This window comes from Aristolochia californica, unplaced genomic scaffold (assembly GCF_029961685.1).
Source record: "Aristolochia californica isolate CCGP_79_NKW_82.1479 unplaced genomic scaffold, dmAriCali1.0.hap1 SCAF_10, whole genome shotgun sequence".
NCBI classification, from domain to species: Eukaryota; Viridiplantae; Streptophyta; class Magnoliopsida; order Piperales; family Aristolochiaceae; genus Aristolochia; species Aristolochia californica.
In genome coordinates, this window is record NW_027181771.1 from 29551380 (window position 1) to 29574051 (window position 22672).

Here is a 22672-nt window from a genome sequence, read left to right on the forward strand (position 1 = left end):
CGAGTCATACCGATCCGACTCATTTCGAGCCGGCTCGCGAGCCGACAAACCGAACCTAACTTCGGTCGAGCTCGGCTCGTTAAGGTAAATGAGCCGATTTCGGTGTTCGAGCTCGGCTCGAACTCGATAAATGATGAATCGAACCGAGCCGATACCGAGCCTAACCGAGCCGGCTCGTGAACCGGCTCGGTTCGAAGCCACCCTTACAGACGACCGGTTGAAGAGGGCCGGCCTTACTCTTACTTCGTACCCCTCCCCTTCTACTCCAGCCTTCCAAGGGAGCTCTTTGATGACATGGCAGCCAGATCAGCTGCTAGGTAATCTGCCATATCACAGGTAAACTGATAGGTAATTTCCCATATCACAGGTAAAAGTCTTTCACGTGTGACGTAGCATGTGTAGTGAGCGGAATCGAAGTTTTAAACGGTTCCCGTTGAGAAGGATGCTAAAAGTTTAAAAGTTTAAACTGTTTTTCTGTTTTTTACTTTTACTAGGGTGAAGCAAAGCATTTACAGCGCACCTGCCCAAACGGGACAGCCAGGCTTCCGCTACAGTTTCCAGCGGAATCTTCCCACTTTCCATACTTGCCGTCTTCGTCATTGCATTCCAATCACAGCTTCACAATGAGGTATACAAAAGATTCGTATCCTTCATCGTTTACCGACGCGATTCCGCTCAAAGTTCTGCAAGATCCTCTTTCTCCAGGTAATTCTGATCCTCCCACGTCCCTAATAATTTTTAAATCTAGAACATGCTTTTGGTTTCACATAGGAATTACCTGTTTTTTTTTTTTTTTTTTTTGTCTGATTTATCTTTTGTCTCGTAAATGTTCTCTGATTTGTAAATTTTGCGGTGTAATTTGTGTTCCGAGTTGCATTTTGTTCACCACTTTAAGAGCGAATGCAAGTTACTTGGTATGCGGAGAAGAGTCCTGGGTTGGTCTGGAGAACGAGATTTCGATTATTGTGGACGTTTAGGGCTTTTATTTCGTTTGCGCCTTCTGGGGAGGAGGTATCATTTATGGAGAAAGGGCCATCAAGGACGAGCGGCATGTGGTTTAGTTTTCCCATTTGTTTCTTATTTGGTTTGATTCATCAACCATTTGGCAAGCAATCCTGTTTTCAGAAACTTGACAGCCGATAGTAACAAATAGCATTCACAGAGTAAACCGCTCAAGGTGTGTTTGCTAGAGGTATCCAACTGGAGATTTGAGGATGTTATTGCAGGATATCTGATTGATAATCTTAGAAGAGTCTTATGTGCGTTACATAACATGTATTCATTTTGAAAGAAAATAAAAATAGGACAATAATGAAGTGATAAGAGGAAAGAAAGAGACAAGAGAGACGGGAAGAGAGCAATGAGTAAGGCTCTTGTTAGGTCTGTACCTGACCCCTCTTTCTTCTTATTAAGTGGTTTGAAGTATAATAAGAGAATTACCCTTCCTGAACATAACTCCTTATGATTTCCTAACCACACTTCCAAACCAGATAAAAATTAAACCATAGACTCATCTCCACATTCTGAACATGACAGTACTCACATTGAATTACACAAACAATATAACATAACTAAAATATCCTTACACTACATTTAACACTCCACCTTAAGCTGTGAGAGTACATAAACAATATAAAAAATGACTAAAATATCCTTATACTACATTTAACACTCCCCCTCAAACTGGAGCATACACATTTAAAAGCCCATGCTTATTACCAAATGTCCAAAACTCACATCTACCCAAGGTTTTAGTAAAGATATTACGAACTTGATCACTAGACCGGACATAGGAGGTAACAACTTATTTGCTCATTACTGCATCTTGAATGAAAATAGTTGTATCACAATACATAGTCATAGGTTGTGCAGTACATAATTTAACTCTAAAGAATAGACCTGACCCATATTAACTCGGTTACAGTATTAGTCATAACTGTATACTCAGCTTTTGCATTAGAATGAGCCACAACATATTGGTTTTTGCTCTTCCACCTTACAAAATGTCCTCATACAAACACAAAATAACCAGTCATGGACTTTCTAACTAACCTTCGATATATTGTTTTGTCTTTAAATTCATCACTGCTCTCATCATGAAGATAATTGCCAAGTTCCATCAATGTCTCTATGGGTTTTGCACCTAATAAGTCATACTCTTGTAGCATATCAGTAATGTACTTCTTCAGTGTTAAGACAATTCCGGCGTTGCTTCTTGCAACTTTTATCAAATGAAGTATTTTAAAGAACTCAGATCTTTGGTATAGAAATGTTTAGCAAGTTGCTCGTTTATCAATCCATGGCAAGATGCTACCATCAACATAAGAATACTAGATGATTGCTTCATAAAAAAAAAAAAAGTGATTACAATGGCTCCTAGAGAACCCAAAAGACATTACTACCTATCTGAACTTCTCAAACCGCACCCTTAGATTTTATTTGAGTCCATTAATTACCTTCTTTAATTTGTACACCTTTCCAATCTCCTCCTAAACAACATACCTAAGAGGTTGCTCCATATAAATATTTTCTTTTAAATCTCCATATAAGAAGACATTTTTAAAGTCCAACTAATACAAGGTAATCCCTGGTTAACTGCAATAGATACAAGTATGCGGACAAAAGTCAATCTGGCAACCGGTGAGAAGGTCTCAAAAACATTGATATCATAGGTTTGAGTATACCCCTTTGCCATCAATCTAGCTTTATATTTGTCAATAGATCCATCCACTCTATACTTCACAGTATACACTCAGCGACATACCACAATTGCAGCATCCAAAGGTGTATAACATAAACTCCATATACTTCTATCATATAGTGCCTTCATCTCAACATCCATAACATGCTTCCAGTGAGGAGACAAGATAACATTCTTTACTGAAGAGGGAATGGTATAGGAAGACAAAAACATAGCAAATTGTTTGTATAGAGTGGACAAAGAACCAAAGGACACATGATGTGACAACGGATGTCTAATGGATATATGTACACCCTTTCAAAGAGCAATGGAAATATCTAAATCAATTACCTCAAGAGTTATGAATGGTGTTCGAACAGTTTTCTGTCGTTGATATACCTGTAATGGCTTGATGTAGTAATAGATGGTGGCTGGCCAAGAACATCTTCCACAGGAGTAGAAAAAACTATACCAGTGTCTACAAGAGATGGAGTTGACTCCTTGTTGTAGATAGAGAAAAAAGGAACATCTTCAAAGAATGTCACATTAGCATAGACAAATGTATTTCTAGTGGATGGACAAAAACATTTGTATCCTTGCTATGTACAAGAATAAACCAAAAGGACACACTTGATTGCATAAGGAGACAATTTATTAGCAAAAGAACCAAACACATGAGCGAAACAAACACGTCTGAAAGTACGAGGATAGAGGGGAAACAAAGTAGTAGATGGATTTAGTATTTGGAGGGGAATTTTGCCTTCAAGTACTAAAGAAGACATCCTGTTTATAAGAAAACAAGTTGTAAGCACACCATCACCCTAATACAACTAGGGAGCACACATATGAGTTAGCATTGTGCATGCAACTTCTAGAAGATGGCAATTTTTCACTCAGACACTCCATTTTGTTGTGGTTATTTCATGATTTTGAGAAAATATATCAAACTTTTGTTTCACAAGTTTCAAGCCATTTTCGGTACGAAAAGTACGAAGAGATTCATCAAATTAGGTTTTTATTTCATAATAAAATTTTTGAAATACATTAAACACTTCAAATCTGTCCCATAGGAAAGGCATCCAAGTTGTATAACTAAAGTCATTAATAACAGAAACAAAATATTTATATCCAAAAATATTAGAAACAGGATAGGGTTGCCATACATCGGAATGAACTATCTTGAGCAAACTACTACTTTTTGTTTGACGCAAAGGGAATGTAGTCTTATGGTACTTTCCTAGTTGGCACGACTCACACTGAAACAATAAACTTGATGGCAATTCATCAAATAGCTGAACCAACTTTGTTGGAGAAGGACGTCCCTAACCATAAATGCCACTAGAAGGATGAAACTGCAACATGTAGAACAAATGGAATTTGTTTTATTTGTTTTGGTGAGCTTTCCAGGTGATATAGTCCTCCCCTCTCACACGCGAAACCAATGATCCGCCTCGTGGTGAGATCCTAAAACTCACAATGAGTAGGATAAAAAGTCACTGAGCAATTCATAGACTTTGTGAATTCACTAACTAACAACTAATTAGAAGGAAACTTAGGAACAAATAATGTGGATTTAAAGTGACAAGAATAGGATATGTTGAACATTGCTTTCTCCATAATTAGATGTGATAGGCCCATCAGTAAGGGTAGCATGTTTAAAAATAAATGACTCACTCAAATCAGTGAAGAAGGATGACATACCTAACATATGGGACGAAGCACTTGAGTCGATAACCAAGGAAGACATAGGACACATGTATAAGGCGGACGTACATGAGCTGACAAGAGTAACTGTAGGAAGTTTAAGCTGAACTATAAACGTCAAGGAGGAGAATGCTGAAGTCAACTGAGCAATGCGTTGGGCATGCTATTACAACTCATCAGGGGTACCAGTATACCCTTTGCTTGACTAGAAGAGGGCTCAGTGTAGTCCTGAATAGAAGAGCTAGCCCATGCAGGCTTATCAAACTTGTTCCAACACTTATCTAAAAAATGATTTATGCATCTACAATGAACACATTTTCTTTCACTTTTACCATCACTTCGACCTCTCAGTCTCCTTGAGCCATCATGGCCTCTGCCTCTTCTCTTCCAGCTTGGCCTCATACAAGTTCTAATCATCCTTGAGTGCTAAGTGCATATGCATCTACATCTTTAACTTCTTTATTATCCTTGGATATAGTACTGTCTCTACACGCATAACTCTGTTAAAGGCTTTAGAGAGTGATGGTATGTCATCCAAGGCAAGTAACTAAGCCCGATCTGCATCAAATTCTGGCCCCAAGCCATCTAAAAATTTAGCAACATGTATCTGCCCGTTGTTTCAGAAGTTTTTTTTTTCATTTGTGGTGAAAGGGTGAAAGATACTCTTTTTAAAAAAAAAATAAAAAAAATTAGAAAGATTCCAATCTTGCAAGATGCTTTACAACTCATTATATTAATCAATAACTTTTGTTTTGCCCGTCTTAAGATTGAACAATTTAGCGTATAACTCGTTCACCATAGACAAATTGCTTTCTTGTGCATATAAAATTTCTGAAGACTTCCACATTTCCTTGACTGTCTCATAGCTCATGATCTGACTCTTCAATCTGGAGTCCATATTATTGAGTAACTAGGTCATGACTTGGTTATCCTCAGCTTCCCAATCATCTATGATAGGAATTGGTGTATCATCTCTATAGAATTTTGATAGCCGTTTGGCCTTAAGATAGGCATGTACTGACTTAGACCAACTCAGATAATTCTAACCTTTCAACTTTTCTTTTGTGATCAGAATAGTATGTTTCCCTTTGGAACATCTTAATTTTCTTTTATGAGTGATTATCTCACAAGAATTAGCCATAAATAATAGAAAGCAGCCAGCACAATAAAAAAACTTAAAGTCACCACAGGATACCTGTGAAGGCTATGTGGGCCTTACTCAACTAATAAGGTTTTGATTAGAAACTCAAATTTCAACCAGTAATATGCATAACGCCTTCAACAAAGAGTAATTGCAGCCTTAAACCACCAAAAATTGCATGAAATTGGTTGATGTCAGCCTCCCTGAAGATGATGCAGGCACGAAGCACAGGGTTAGTACCCTGTGCACACTATAGATGGGATAATCCCAAGTCAAAACCCTCTTGGGGCACTAATTAGGTGTAGAACTGCCCAATTGGCAGTACAGACCATCAACCCTAAGGTCATGACACAAAAAGAAACAAGAAAAATCAAACCTTGACTCTCAGTTAGTAGCAAATCCTGAAATCCCCTTTTCTTAAGAGTTGTTGCATTCAGAAAAGGAGGAAGCAGTGCTTCACAGCTTGAAATCAGAACCCTACTGCTCTAATGCCATGAAAGAAAATAAAAATAGGAGAATAATGAAGAGAGGAGGAGGAAAGAAAGAGAGAAGAGAGACTGAAAGAGAGCGTTGAGTAGGCTCTAGTTAGGTATGTATATGACCTCTCTTTCTTCTTATTAAGTGGTTTGACGTATAATTACAGAATTACCCCTTTGAACATAACTCCTTTTAACTTCCTAACAACACCTCCAAAGAACATAAAAACTAAACCATAAACTCATCTCAACATTCTGAACATGATAGTACTCTAACCAAAGTGCACAAATAATCTTATATCCTTATACTACATTTAACACATCTTCTTGGCTTGATTGAATTCCTCTTTCTCTTTGTTCACCATTTATCCTCTTACTATTTTTTCTTGCATCTGTTCTCAACTTTTTCATTATCACCTACGAACAGATGGAAAGCCAGAACATTCTATGTCCAACCTCAGAAGGCCAGTTGGAGATTGAACTCTCAGGAGCATCACAAGTCATCAATGCTTCCAAGTTGGACAAATCATGCTTGTTTTGTGCGGAGGAACCGGCCTGTTGGTTTTCTAAACAGGTCAATAGTTCCTTCGCGTCTAAAGAGCACTCTACTTCATCAAGAAAATTGTGGGGACTCATCTCTTTGTCTTTATTTTTCATGTTTGTGGAGATTGTTGGGGGAGTGGAGGCCAATAGTTTAGCAGTTCTCACTGATGCAGCTCACATACTCATTGACATTGCCACTTATGCAGTCTCTCTTTTCTCCATATGGGCTTCGAGTTGGCCGCCCACTCGTCGTCTGTCTTTTGGGTATTTCAGGTCTGAAGTTTTAGGGGGGCTGGTATCCATGGTGACCATTTGGTTACTTTGTGTATTCCTAATTTATGAAGCAACGGAAAGATTCCTGCACAATGAGGGAAGAATTGATGGGAGATTGATGTTCTGTACTGCAACTTTTGGGTTTGTTATCAATTCGATTATGGCAGTTTGGCTGGGCCATGGCCATGACCATGTACATGAACATGAACATGAACATGAACATGAAGAACTTCACAGTGTTTGTCATGTGAAGGAAAATGTGGAGCTAGTGAATGAAGAGAAGGCAAACCTTATTTCAAGCTCTCTAGTTGGGCAGCAATGTGAGGTTAAACAAGCAGCCCAGGAGAATATGAACATTGAGGGGGCGTATTTGCACATTATAGGGGACCTAATTCAGTCAGCTGGTCTGATGATTGGAGGGGCCATCATATGGGCTAAGCCTGAATGGCTAATTGTTGATCTGATTTGTACTTTGGTCTTTTCATTTCTTGTTCTGTGGACTACCAAAAGAATGCTTAGGAATGTCCTATGGATACTAATGGAAGGCACGCCAGATCGAATTGATGCAGACATGCTGGAAACTGGCCTAAGAAATGTGGATGGTGTTCGTGGGATTCATGACTTGCATGTGTCCTCCCTATCTATGGGTAAAGTACTGTTGACTTGTCATGCCATTGCTGAACCAGACTACAGTTCAAAGGAAATTCTTCTCAAGATGAAGAGCTATTGTGAACATAAGCACAAAATCAGTCATGTGACTATTCAAATTGAGCAGGATTCATAAGAAACTCTTAGTTTTCAGAAGCAACCGTTTGGTGCTGGAACCTGTGCCTTCCAGACCATGTCACTTCGAGCATCTACTTTTGTATCAAAATGGCAAGGTAACTGAAATCTCCAACTGCACTGGACCAAGTGATATTTTGCATAACACTTATCTTGCAACAGGGAACTCGAATCAAAATCCTTCAAGATTAAGTGTATAGTGGACTAGTTTTGTAAGGTGAAAGTGCCTTAAAAACAAACAAACAGGCAAGCAGAGCCTAATCATCGAGATTGCAAAGCTGTATCTGGATGGATTCTCTTTTTCTATTATTTCGTTATTGTTATTAGTTGCCGTTGTTCCGGCTTTCGAGCTATATTTGCAGAGTCAACAGTAAGAGACGTTTGAGTGGTGTTGATTGCTCTATAGTTAAGATGAGGACCTGATTAACCGCAAATTGGTGACTTGGATAAGTAAAAAATAAAATGTAATTGTAAGATCCAATGTCGAAGCTGAATATATAAAGCTATGACATATGCAGTGAACTCTTATGTGTTAAATCCCTCTTAGCAGAGTTGAGTTTTAACAACGGAGGATTGATGGAACTCCACTGTGATAGTCAAACATCAATCCACATTACCTCCAAATAGAGTATAATATCGGTAAGTGGACTTTTTGTCATCTGGAGATCCAACATAATTTGTATCGGCGAAGCCTTCAATTTTGAGGTGTCTATGGTGTACTTGTATGGAAGTCCTTGTCTTTGAGACTTTTTCAAATATCTGAAAATTCTTTCTAATACTTGCCAATAAGACAGCGAAGAGAAAACAAACAAACGACACCCTCCTTGGGCAAGGGGGATGGCCAAATGTGCTATGGAAAATAAGGAGAAACAACCAAAGTAGATAAAAACAAAATAAGAAGATAGAAGAATCAACACTAGTTGAGTAGTCCATTTAGCCTTAGTGAGTAGGTCATTAATAGACTTTCACCTGATACCTAGATTTAATGTTTGGGCTTCTCCCAATTGGGGATTGGGAGTTGTGAAATTTCATGAACATAAAAGAAGGGTAAGAGTGCTAAAAAAGAAATTTCGTGTTGAAATGTGGGAAGAGAATCGATTATGGTTTACTCCTTTCTTCTATTTATAACATGAAATATTAAGAAAAGACACTAATACCCTACTCCCCTTACATCCTTGGAATTAAAATTCTACAAGAAAATACTTTCCTTAAGCCCTAAATAAATAAAATTTGCATTTTTAATAGGAGTCTCCAAAAATTAAAGAAATTAAAACTCTAAGGTTAGAATATTTTTTAAAGCCCAATTTTTGTTATTTTAAAATGACAAAGATGTCCCAACACACACAAAATACTCACATGATTCTTGGCAAAAGATTCTTTCTAGGGCCAATTATAACATTTCTCCTATTTGGATAAAATTATTATGATACCCTTCTTATAGTGAAATAACTGAAATTTCCAAAAAGATCAATTTTCCTTGCAAAACACATGGTCTAATACACTCCATTCACTATATGGATTGTGTGTGGTCTTTTTTATTTCACTCTTTGTGAAAAAAAATTCTATTGGTTTGCACCTTGTCATCTGTGAGCTTTTAAAGATATTAAGAGCATGTACTCTCTAGTATTTTTCATAAATTTTGTCAATCTTAGCAATCATCTCATGTTGAAGCAAACTTCACTTATAAGCTCTATCATCTGAAATTTTACACAAAAGAGATTTCATCTCTCTTTTAAGCTATGTGTAATATTCAAGTACACGATACAAATCTCTCTTAGACTTTAGAGCTAGATTACGATTCTAGCAAGCTTCCCTTTCGAGATTCCCATATCTAGAACAACCTTGATAAGAAAAGAAGAAACTACAAGAAGAAAAAAAAAATTTACACCCTTTCAATATGGGGAGACAACTTTCTCCTAGAGATTTCCAACTTCCAATGTTTGATGCACAAGAGAAGAGTTGTTGGATCTTGAAATACTAGGATGCTCAATGATTTTGAGAGAGCAAAGAGATTTTTTCAAGAGTATAACATTACTTCTCTCAAAAGTAGATTTGTGAAAGAATTTCAAGTAAAACAGTGATTGAATACAATAAATTACCAATAAATGCTCACATTACTTTTCTCCAGGAGTTTGGAGCGGTATTTATAAATTTTCCTGACAAACTAATAATTTTTTCTAGTCTTCAAAAAGTATTGATTGATCACTATAAAGGTATGATAGTCAACCATGTGTAACAACTATACTTTTGAGTTCCCCAGGCTTGATCGATCAAGCCATCAATCAATCAAAATTTTGAATTCTCAAAAATAGCATTTTAATCGATTAATCCAAGTAGGTTGATTGGTCATGCTTTATGGGGATGACTATGCTATTCCAGGGATGATCGATCATAGTGTAGGGTATCATTGATCATGATTGATCATATTGGCAGCTCTTGGGATGATTGATCATAGTTTAGGGTATGATTGACCAAGCTTTATGTGCTCTACCAAACTGTATTTCGTATGATCCATCATGCCACTAGTTTGATTGATCATGCTATATGCCATAATGAAATAAAATTAAGTTTTTAAGCATGATGATAACTTGGTTAAGGGGTTTTGAAAATCTAAAAATACTTTTAGTGCATCGATTAAACATGGTTTTGAAAAATCAAATGCCTTAAAGATCTATCGAAGAGCAAATATGGAAGAATCTTACATGACTCTCACAATAAGAAGTCGTACAGAACCAGAATTATTATGGAAGGAGGTCTCACTGAAGAGTTTCAGTTAAAATGTGTTTTAGTTATGTTAGTCTTCTATTTATGTTCAATTGTTTAATTATACTAGGACTTATCTTTAAGTGTTAGAATTTGGGTGTAATTGGGACAAGGGTAGTTTAATTGTAATTGGACTCTACTACTTTATTTTATTATAAATAAGAGTTCATGTACTCAGTTTACAACAAGTTAGAGAAGTTTTTCTCTTTTCCAGAAATTCAACAAGCTCCAATGCTCTTGTGTACCTTAAAATTGGAGTTTGGTGGTTGTCCTCATACATGGCTAGAGTTCTTGAGATATTTCTTGACAAGTTAGACTCTAGTCTTTAAATCTTCAATCTTTGCTTGTAGGTACCTCTTTAAGATAACTTTGACATGTCGTAATGCTCAAGGGTCTGTCAGTTCTTTGTATGGACCTTATTAGTACATTTGAAATTACATATGAAATGCTCTATTTGCAAATATTAGTACAAATGCGATTAAGATTTGTTATCATCAAAATATAGAAGAAGGTCAACCTAGTTCAAGAATCTCAAGAAATCTAGCTATGTAAATAGACAATCAACCAAACTTATATTCTTAAGCATAACTATGTTATGGAGCTTAAGGGCATGAAATATTTCAAAACGGTATTTAGATTGAATTTATAATCTCTTAGAATAACATATATTATGCTTAAATGTCAAAATAGTATATTAGTTACGGCATGATCGATCAACTTGCATGGGCTTGATTGTGCATCCAAAATGCAGTCTGGCAAAACTTATAAAGCATAATCCACCATTAGCTCAAGCATGATTGATCATATAGAATATTGCCTGGAAGATGTTATAAAGCATGATCAATCATCCCGTATTGCATGATTAATCTTACAAAATTTTGCATAGCTAGTTCTATAAAGCATGATTGATCGATAAAAGAAGGGTTGATTGATCACTAATTTTTTTAAAGGTTGAAAACTCATTGATTGATGCTTGATTGATCAACAAGCTTAGGGAACACAAAAAGTATAGTCATTATACATGGTTGATTGATCATAACTATTTTCTTGACCGATCAACACTTCTTCACCTTTTTAAACGATTACAAAATGGCTAATTTGGCTGGAAAATTGATAAATAGGCCCCCAAACTTGTAGAGGATTAAAAGTTGAACTTACATTGGCATACCCAACCTTTGGAAGAATTTCTTTGGGTTTAAAACTATGATCTTTTGAAGAGAAAAAACTCCAAATATGCCTAAACCATCCATTTTCTCTTTACATTCTTTGTATTAAAAGTTCCGTCAAACTCTTATAAATTTCAGTCCACGTGCTTAAAGATTTGGAGACTTGGATCTCACTAAGAGAAGGGCTATCTCTTTAAAAGAAAGTTGGTAGTTTCATTCTACTACATATTTTTTAACTTTCTTTGATAGAAGTTCTCTAGTACCTTAAAGCTAGAAGAATTTGCATTCTAGAGCCTGAAATCTAGAGAGTGCCAACAAGAGTTGGAATCTATTTTGTACCAATTCTCTTGAGGAGATATCAAACTATGTAATTTGGGGATTACAGTTAGCTTTAAGTGAGCTTAAAATCTCTTTGTAATTTTCAGCTAATAGAGCATATTAGTGGAATTTTCTCGAGCAAGGGTTATTGGATAGTGGTTATCATTAGGGAAACATTAAGAAAAAAATATTTATCCTTATGGTGTGTGATTTTTAATTATTTGTTATATTTTATTATTACATACTAAGCACTTAAAATTTTAATTTAGAATATCAATTCACCTCTCTCTTGAGAAGTCATCTAGGCCAATAGATGATACTAATGTGGAAGAGGCCAAAGTTTTACAATTGAGTTAGACTCTACTCAAGGAGTTCAACTCGATGATGATGAAGATGAACTTTTAGTTAGACATGATCATAGTTTCACTTTGTGCACTACCTAGTCAAATTTCAAAGGTAATTTAAGACGGTCTAGATGATATTGGTTTAACATCTGATACTTATGAAGAAGAGGTGGAAAAAGGTGACAAAGAAGGAAGCATAAACTATGATGATGAAGATATAACAATTGAAAGTGCACTAGACCTCACCTTTTTTTTAAATGACTTTGGGTTTTCATTTGTATAGTTTCCATATAAATGAATTGCATCATGATACTTTTTAAGTTTGTAAATCAAACATTTTTTATAAGTATATTTGGTGCTTTTATATGAACAAAATTACTTTAAATATACACGGGTACTTCAAGAAGGTCAAGATGATATTGTTTTAACATTCGATACTTCTGAAGAAGAGGTAAAAAAAGGTGACAAAGAAGAAGGAAACATAACCTATGATGATGAAGATATAGAAATTGAAAGTGCACTTGACCTCGCCTTTTTTTTATGACTTTGGGTTTTCATTTGTATAGGTCCCATATAAATGAACTGCAATATGATACTTTTTGAAGTTTGTAGATCATATATTTTTTTCTAAGTATATTTGGTGCTTTTATATGAACAAAATCACTTTAAATATTCACATCCTCAAATAAAGGAGGAGAGGCAACATGGCATATGTATAGATCACCAATACTAACTCATCCCAAAAGAAAGTGGTAACTAACGTTGATATATTTGCTTTGAGAGTGAAGAATTGGATTTGTTGAAAGATAATACGATTATCACATTAAATTTAAAATATTAAAAATAAGAGATAAAATTTTAAATACCTTGAAGTTACAAGTATTGGTCTAATTATTTCTATTTTCCAAATAGATTGTCCATTATGTCACCATGACATTCAGATGGTGAGGAGAGTGAGGAGGCAAACTATGATGATAGTACTTTGATTGCGGGTATAAAATATTACTTATATATATTTCATGTTATTTATGTAAACAACTTAAAAAAATGTTTCTCATGTGTTTGCAAATGTTTCAATTTTAGACATGTCTTCAATGACACATGATCGAGGCCTTTCAAAATGCCTGGGGTTCGATCCCATGTTTCAGGCCTGTAGAGGCCTTTTACTTGTCATATTATTCCTCATGGGAAGAAGAAGGTGGTCCGGCCAAATGAAAATATTAATTCTTTATCTTAATGTTTGATGCAATGAAGGACAAGTTTGCAATCAAAATTTTGGAAGATGAGGATGTTAGCAGAGTTGTTCCTTCCATATTGGGTGGATAGAGTCTTGGGATGAATGCTATCAACTCAGCATTATTTTTGTTAAGACTCATAAGGAGAGGGTACATAAGATTCTTTATTTTTTATTAATTCATATATTACTTATAATATAATCTTGTACATCTAAAAAATATAAAGGAACTTGAAGATGTTAAGTTTATTTAAGAGTACTAACCATCGAGAGGGAGATGGATGAAAGACATACAAGATATTTAGGAATAATTTGAAGTTTTATTTTTATTTCATTTTTCATGAAAATGTTCTAAGCGACGTTTTATTTTCATACGATGGCATGCACAGGTGTATGTTCGAGGTTGAGGAGGTCGACACTCCCATTGATACACCATGCCTAATTTTTTTTTTTTTTTTTTTTTTTTATCGTCACACTCCGACTATTTCTCTGCCACTCTTTTATTGGAATCCCCCACTTTAATCCGCTTTCTCTGCTCGGAAGAGATACAATCAAATGGGGAAAAAAGAGGTTTAGATGAAACAAATAGCAGTCTACAAAAGAGCAATCAATAAAGAGCGGACAAGATGAGAGTCCCACTAAAATAGATAGTCCTAATTCTATTTCGTACCAAAAAGCCATATAAAAATCTTAAAAAGAGGAAGAGAAAGATAATCATTGGTGTTTGATATAAGACAGGGTCAGGATCGGAGAGTCCTAATTCCGTCCGAAAGTTGAACTAAATTTTTTTAACAAAAGTAATTCACGTGTTTTAGTCTCACTTCAGAGTTCAATTCCTGTTTAAGCACTAAAAATGAAAAATCATTTAGCTTTCAGTTCAGAAGCGTTTGATATATAGTTCTTCGTAATAAATTAAAAAAAAATACCACGAATTTTATTACAAGTTGGGAACATCTCAGAACAAAAAACAAAAGCAAAAGCCCCCCCCCAAAAAAAAAGAAAAAAAAAAAGAACGAAACAAAACAAAAAAGAGAGATAAGACTACAAAGATGCACCGAATCCCAAATAGAGACACTACTATTGCCAAATGCCGGTCAGAACGATGAAAATCCAAGGTAGAAGACAAGACCCCAACCTACAATTGACGTGTCATCTTCTTCACTCCCAAAATTTTCCCTGACCATAAATCTGAGCCACTGCCTCTCTCAATCACACAACTTGACGACCTAGTAGAAAAATATTCTACAAATCTTACAGATGCGTGAGTTGCACAAAATTTGCTTGCTGTTTCTCATTACAAGCTACTGGAAAGGCCGAGTCATCAAGTAGAACAGCAGGTCCTCTTCGTCAAATTTCCTGACGCATCACCAACATTTATTGTGGTCCCTATGCCAGGCCCTGGCGTGTTAGCAGCCTCCTGTGCTGCCAAAGCTTTCTTACTTATGATATGATATATTTCAGTCAGAATTGTTTGAAAGGCCTTCTCAATGTTCAGAGCTTCCAAAGCAGAGGTTTCAAGAAATGAAAGTCCTTGCTTCTCAGCCAGCGTTTGCGCATCTTCCTCAGGGACAGCTCTCAAATGGTTGAGATCTGATTTGTTCCCAGCCATCATGATGACAATGTTGGAATCTGCATGGTCACGCAACTCACTGAGCCACCTCTGCACGTTATCAAATGTTTGCCTTTTTGTTATGTCATAGACAAGAAGTGCCCCAACTGCACCCCTGTAGTAAGCACTCGTTATGGCTCGGTACCTCTCTTGACCAGCAGTATCCCATATCTGTGCCTTGACATTCTTTCCATCAACCTGTTTTAAAAACACGTGACCATCAGACACTTAAATAGGTGAGAGACAAATACTAGAAAAAATTCCTGAGACGCTACCTACACATGCACACAACATTGTTTCCACGAGTTCCATCACCTGTCAGACCTCATACTTGACATCAGAACCTACCGTTGATCTGTAAACAGATCAAGTACAGTACATGCAAACAAATTTGGGAATTCAAACATTTTGAAGAAATGTAGGGTAGTTACAGCAAGAATTGCCTCCCACTCCTTAAAGGGCAATATCAGAAGGGGGGAATCTGAGAGATCCATTGACCACAAATTGACAAATCATGGAGTTGCTCACAAAACTAGCAGACCACATGCATAGCAATCAAATGAATTAGAAAGCATTCTCAAAGAATACAGCAAACTGAATGATGTTATTTTAGCTGTAATTTTTAAGCATCCCCTTAAACGACCAGAAAGTTGAATATTTTCTTGAACATCCTCAGCAAAAATAACTTCCAAAAGTTGATAATGTCCAAACTCGAGCAATTTTATGCAACAACTTCCATTTTATTTCCGAAAGAAAGGGCTGCTGGGACATGGCATACGTAATCTTCAGTCTGAGAGTATTTCCTTCAAACAAGCAGCAGCAGATGCATGCAAGTATTCATTCATGGTCTCACCATTTCCTTCAGCAAGCAGATAACATCTTTTCTCGGTGAGCATTTATTCAACATATAAGCTGACATAGCACACATGAGCAGAGACAAGGTTAACTCATTCATTTCATATCAAAACACTCAAGGAATGAATTAAGCAAGTCCATATACCGACATTTTTATTATTCTTCCATCAACATTATAATATTGAATATCCTCAAAGTAGACAGATGTTACGGAGAGGAATGACTAATGCCTTTTACAAGTACAAGTATCATTAATTATTAAAAGTACTATAGCCGTTTAGATGTGTCATCAATTCATTCCAGTAGAGTTGCTAGAATAATATTTCCTGGTTGAAAGAAATAGTTAATTTGCACGTTCCAAATGTTCTATGTAATATTTAGTGTGACACATCACAGTAATAATTAACTTAAGCTTAACTTTGATCTACATTAGATAAGATAAAGAGTAATTATGCTTAAACTTGAAACGTCTCGTCAAACCACATCTTTAACTGTGTTTCTCAACTTGTTTCACCCAAAATTGATTTTCACCAGTAGTTGGAACTGAATGTGACATGTAAGAAATGTCACTATTTCTGGAGAAGAAGGCTTAAAGCTTAACAAATAAATTCTATTCACGTTCTCAAGAGAAGCTTACAGCCTCACAATTTTTTTATGATTGAAAACTCTAGTACTTTTTTAGAATGCTTTAAGACCATCAGAAATCACAAAGCAATCCATATTACCTACAGAAATATTCGGTACTAGCGGTATTGATGATCTTGGAAAAAGAACAAATACATGCAACTAATATATTAGTATCATCAAACATAACCTTGATGACACAAAACACATTATGTAATCAATTTCTTAAAAAGACCTAGACCTAGAGACAAGAAAATCAAGCATGTCACTTGATAACTATTACTAACAGTATAAAGGAAAAAAGTAAGTCAAATAATTCACCACACAATGACAATGATAATAATATTCTTTCAGGGAGAATAATAATATTATTAACACATGTTTTGGCCTCAAAATTAATTGATAAACTGGTTATCTAAGTTATCATTTATTTTAAAAATACAGTCCAATACATATGGATAAATGATCTTCTCCTGGGCTACCTAATTCATACAATCTATACTCATCACATAATTTTACAGTACGAAGAAGAAGATCAATGCAATAAGGCCAAAAGTAAAATTTATAGGTAATCCTCCAGAAGAGAAGTCTTAGGTAAATACTAAATTAAAGAGTAGAACTTTAAAAGAACTCTCATAAACTTGAAATGGATAAAAAGAAAAAAATCAGGCAGATCGAGAAGCACCTGTTGTGTCCTTGTCGCAAATTCAACACCAATCGTTGACTTGGACTCCAAACAGAACTCGTTACGCGTGAACCTCGAGAGTATGTTGGACTTGCCAACACCGGAATCTCCAATCAAGACGATTTTAAAGAGATAATCATACTCTTGATCCACCCTATGAGCCATTTCTTGCTAATTTCGTACTTTTTCCCCTCCTATTCACTGATCTGGCAGATCCACCGCGGAATCAGACAACAGAAAGGCAATTCACACAAATAAAGAACAACATCATCCCGGAGTTCAACCAAAACTCAATCTGAAAGCCGATCTAACGACAGAAACCCAACAGAACCAAGAAGAACAACTTACCTTAACAAAAGAGGAATCAACGAAGACAAAGACGAAGACGAAAATAACGGAGAATTTCTGTGAGCAAATTCAGACAAAGTCTAATCAACGAGAATTAGATTCCGATCATTTGGAGACTAACATTGAGTTTACGGAAAAGAAATCGCTGTAGGCGTCGCGTTCTCCATAACCACTGAGAAGAAACAGAAAACCGACGAAAAGGGTTTTGAAACGGCCTCGGCAGATTTAAAAAGATGACCCCGTAATACGTGCGGTTAAATAAATACAGAATTTTTATTGTTTGCCAAATATAATTTCCACGTTTTATTCCTTCATTATTTAACTTCTTTATGATTCATTGGCTGATGGACCTACACGAAGCCAGGCGAGTACGATTCCTCCGTAATCCTCACAGAGATGCCCCCACTTCTCCCAGATGGTCAAAAGTCTTCGTCGATTCGCTGACGACCAATCGAACGCGAGCGTGTACAAGCTCAAACCATACACGCACTCTGGCGCAGAGTAGAAGAAGACCCGGATGAGACAATGGGACGAAGACGTGGACAGCTTTTCAATTTTGTTTTTTCTAACCTGAAGAAAAAAGCCATATTAGATGATTCGAACTGCGAAGATCCTCCTGAGACGCAGATGAGAATCTTTAAGAAGATTCATCTGAGCCTTAGATGAGCTTCTTATAGGTTTAGGAGATGAAAAATCTTTCTCTGTACCACCTCCACTGCGGAATGCAGTGTGCGTTGGCGAGTTGGTGGTGTTACTTGTGACTGGCTCATGGCGAGTTGGTGTGACGTGTGAGTGGGACCCACTTATTGGCCACTCTGTTGCTCTTTTTCTTTTTTAAATAAAATAATCCTATTTTACCTACCGCCGAGTTGGCCTATCTCCTATTTTCTTACTTAAATATTTATATCATAAACAATTTTAAAAAATTCTGTTACGTCATTTCTTTCCTTTCGTTTACAATTTATACCTTTTCATTGTTTACAACAAATCATACCTTTTCTTGCCTTTTTACCTTCGACAGTGCTGTTTGACATCTCCTGACGTTTCGCCTACTGTTTTGTGCGAGTCCATTAATGGGTATCGATTCGTCGAAGGGGTCAGCGCGATAATAGAATCCTTAGCATGCAGCTGCATTCAACTCTTGAAGAGTTTCTCAAGGTTGTCTCCCGCGATCTGTAAAAGATTGTGAATCATGAAGAAAGAAGAAACTGTGAAGCTGATTAGCGCGGAGGGGTTTGAATTTATTATCGACAAGAAAGCTGCAATGGTTTCGCAGACAATTCGAAACATGTTAACTTCTCCGGGTACTTTCTTTCCACCCGTCAAAAGTTTTTTTTTCTGATTTTCCCCCAAAATTACGTTTTTGATTAGTGCCTAGGGGAAGTTGGTTTAGGGTTTCGGAACCTTTTCTGGATGACGAGCTCCTTTTTTGGGTCGATCAGGGAGTTTTGCGGAGGCGCAGCACGGAGAGGTGAGGTTTCCGGAGATAAGCACGACGATTCTTGAGAAGATCTGCCAGTATTTCTACTGGTCTCTTCAATTTGCAAGGTTAGTGAACTCGATGGATGATCATTTCTTTTTCCTGTCTTTAGTTGTGATAGTGATCTCGTCTCTTTTCCTGCTTTTATCTAGACTTACCGAATTAGTTCCTTATCGTAAATGAAGGAAAGGCTTTATTAGGGAAGAAAAGCCCTTCAGACAACCTTGGCAGTAGGTGGTATTTACACAATATCTAATTGTGACCGCAGGTAGTACAGCTAGAATCTCACAGAAACCAATCAGACCATATTGAGAAAGAAACGGATTAAGTTATTACTGTCCGTTTGTGAGTTATGCTTATCAGTTACCAGTTATTCGAGAACATGGAATTCAAAGAGTCAGTATTTACGTTTAAACAATTTTAAAATGTCTCTTAGCTTGTAGATCTTAATAGATCACCTAGGCAGCGGGCTTTCCATCACCAAAAATGTAGGGGAGTTATCCACTTATTTCCTATCAAAGGTTTTCCTGGTTGAGTATTGTGCTTACAATTGAACTTCTCATAGAGTTGTCAGCTTGAGTTTGATTGAACAGCACATAAGAATTCTTGAACTAATGTTTGTATGCATCTAAAGGGATTAGTACAGAGTGATAAAGGAGAATGTAATGTGTGGATAGGCAGGCTCAGCAACATTTTTCAAATCATTAGAAAAGAAGAAATTACTTTGGTGCTACATCTTCAGCTGATGTCAGACTTTCCTCTAGTTTATTCTTTTTGGGCCCTCTTTTTTCTTTGCAATGGTGAAGAAAAAAGGGGAGGAGGTGCTTGGAGGCCTTCCCTTCGTCCTTTTGTCTGTGCATAGGGGAGGGGCCCCTGTTGATGCCAGGGGAGGATGGGGGCATATTGCACATTTCCTTCTCCTCTTCTCTGTGCTGACATTGAAGGAAAAAGAAGGGGGGGGTAGCTCCTTTCCCTCTTCTGTCAACTTGTCGGAGAGGGGCCCTTGCAACCACGCGGAGTCTCTGCTGGGCTGCAGGAAGGGCAGGAACCCCTCTCCAGGTAGACAGAAGTAACAGGGGCAGAGGAAAGGGAGCCCTCTTCCCTTGTTGAACCAGCTAAAATGATACCAACCACCTCTCCATGTTGATGGCTGGCCTGGTTTTGATAACATTGATCAAGATACTGTTGTTCTATTTAAGAAACAGAATAAGTGGAATTCTGAATGTTCTTTACATTCGTCAAAATGAAATTCTGAATGTTCTTTACATTCTTCAAAGTGAAATTCTGTTCCTTAGCGTGAAAGAGGTGAAGACCAACTAGACTGTTACCAGATCACAACAGAGCTAAATATATGATAAGAGGAAATATATGTATAACATGCTGGTTTGTTAGTCAATGTACACCTCAAGCTGCCTGTGAAACGCAGCTTTTGGTTTCTTTACTTTGGGACTGTAATTGAAGTTTTGCATTGTTGCATGATGAAAAGAAAGACTGTGCAAGCAAAGCAGATGAATCATGTACTTATATATGTGAATGAGACTTAATCCAAGTATGAATTTAGAGTATTAAATGAAAAAAAGTAAAAGATTATAAAGTTTAGGGATGGCAGCAGGGCAGGTTTTGGAAAAACAGACCCTGCTCTGCAAACCCACCCCTTCATTCTGTTCTTGGCCCTTCCCATGACAGGGTTGGAATTTCAATCCCTCCTTGCCCCATATCACCCTGCCCTGTCTCCGACCAAGTTTACCACCCTTCAAGCCTATAAGAGAATAGAAAACTAGAAACTTTACATTTTAACTGGAATCATAGGATTTGGTCATCTAAACTAAGCTTGAAGAAGAAGGGATTAGAGAGGAAGAATTGCAAAATTTCTATGAACTAAGAAGAGGGAGAGGTCTAAAGTTAGGGTATTAAACCGAGCAACCTCTTATTCCCTTAAAAAATATTACTTTCCCCTCACCTACGTATTCCTCTAAAATTTCATAGATTTTTTATACTTAATGGGCTTATAAACTAAGAACAGGAAAACAGACAATAAACCTGGTAACTGAAGTCGAATGTTGAAAATATCTTTTCTGTCAGAAATCAGTTCTTGACCTTACCAACTTAATATGAAAGCTAAAACATATCAACATTCTTTGATTGAGGCTGCGTTTTCAGCACTACAGTGAGATTTTTGTTGCTGTTTCTTTTGATAATTCATCTTCTCAAGTTCTTCTGTAATTTATTTTAATTGATCATGTTGAACTTCCTTTTGTTTGAAGTTGTAGGCCCCATATCTAGCCCTTTAATTAAACTGGGGTTACATTAGTTCTCCTGTGTAAGGGGAGAGGTGGGAATCAGCAGTCGGACTCCTTGCTGAAAGAAGATGAGAAGGGGATGGTCTCTTCTTTTACACCGATGAGGGGGCTCTACTCTACTTCTCCTTGTTACCTCCTCCTCATCCTGAGGGAGCCATATCCACCAGTTCCCTTTTCAACCTGCCCTCCTGCCTTTCCTAATATAGTTCATAGCAGCTACATTTGAGCTTGACGACTTCTTATGCGTCTCTCTCTGCTTTAGTGGTCATTTAGTTAATCAGCTACATGTATCTTGAGGAGGCAGAAATTTTCTGCTGAGAGCATTCAATTTTAGGGGTTGAGTGAACATCCCACTGAAGTGCCTTCAGTGAAGTCATTTCTGGATTGCATGCATAGACCTGTGGGGTACATGTTAGTTTATTGGGCAAATAAGTATTCCTGTACATCATGGACCAAAGGTAGGGGTTCATTGAAATGTCAAATACTATTCTGAAGCTTCTTTCCGTAGAGTTCATACTTGTAGTCAGGTCTGCTTTTCGAAAGTTTTAAAGTTTTCTTATATGGCTGCCGCTTATTGCAGTGGGAAAGAGACTGAGTTCCATATTGAACCTGAGTTGACATTGGAATTGCTGATGGCAGCTAATTATCTCCATACTTGATGGGCCTTCTTGCCTCTTTGACTCCTTGTCAGTGGCAATGCCAAATGGTGAGTCTATATTGGTTTCATTTATCCAGAGATATCAAGTCAAGGAGTTATTTGAGAGGCTGACATCAAGACATTTAGCTTGCTTGTAGCTTGTAGCATATGTATAACATCCAACATAGCTGTGGAATGCTGTAGTTTCTTTTCTTCTGATTGAATGCTACTGCTTGTGTGTTTTAAAAAAAAGGTAATATAGCTTGTAAAATGTGGACAGAAAACTAAAGCAGCCTAGGTTGAGAGCAGATTGGATGTAGAGAGTTGTAATCTAGTTGTCATCATCCTTGTAAGAGCTGCCTATTCATGTTGTTTGCTTCCGTTTGTCCCTTTCTAGTATAGGAAAAGAATTTGATGTAAATTATACCAGACAAAAAAGGATAGTTTTCGAATATGATCTGTTAGATGGTGTATTCTGGATTCGGATGCAATGAAACTTTAAGGGACCTAAGAAAAGATAGTTACCCTTACTTGGACTGACTTGGTTGCTCATGTGAATGGACTAGTGAGTTGTGATGGTAAGTAATTTTTCTTCAAAAGTTCCATCCTTTTCCATTCCATTCCAGAGAGCTTTTAGGGCTTACAAAGGCTGTTGGGTTGTTTAAAATTCATTCCTTTACCTCTTTATGCAACTTGGAGAGAGAATCAT

The 22672-nt window shown here is 36.8% G+C and overlaps 3 protein-coding genes across 3 annotated transcripts; 2 read left to right on the forward strand and 1 right to left on the reverse strand.

Moving 5' to 3' along the window:
- Nucleotides 1–619: 619 nt before the first annotated feature.
- LOC137942660 (metal tolerance protein A1-like) lies at nt 620–8018 on the forward strand. Its single transcript, XM_068788389.1, has 2 exons — nt 620–705; nt 6429–8018. The coding sequence occupies exon 2, from the start codon at nt 6429–6431 to the stop codon at nt 7599–7601; it is 1173 nt and encodes a 390-aa protein (XP_068644490.1). The 5' UTR covers nt 620–705; the 3' UTR covers nt 7602–8018.
- A 6317-nt stretch (nt 8019–14335) lies between these two features.
- LOC137935301 (ras-related protein Rab2BV-like) lies at nt 14336–17750 on the reverse strand. Its single transcript, XM_068779975.1, has 3 exons — nt 17547–17750; nt 17199–17404; nt 14336–15232 (listed from the first exon to the last, which is right to left on the reverse strand). Exons 2-3 carry the CDS (start codon nt 17361–17363, stop codon nt 14747–14749), a joined length of 651 nt encoding a protein of 216 aa, XP_068636076.1. The 5' UTR covers nt 17364–17404; nt 17547–17750; the 3' UTR covers nt 14336–14746.
- Nucleotides 17751–18562: 812 nt separating this feature from the next.
- On the forward strand, nt 18563–22443 carry LOC137942488 (uncharacterized). The gene is made up of 3 exons (XM_068788165.1): nt 18563–18850; nt 18989–19094; nt 21907–22443. Exons 1-3 carry the CDS (start codon nt 18739–18741, stop codon nt 21983–21985), a joined length of 297 nt encoding a protein of 98 aa, XP_068644266.1. The 5' UTR covers nt 18563–18738; the 3' UTR covers nt 21986–22443.
- The last annotated feature ends 229 nt before the right edge of the window (nt 22444–22672 follow it).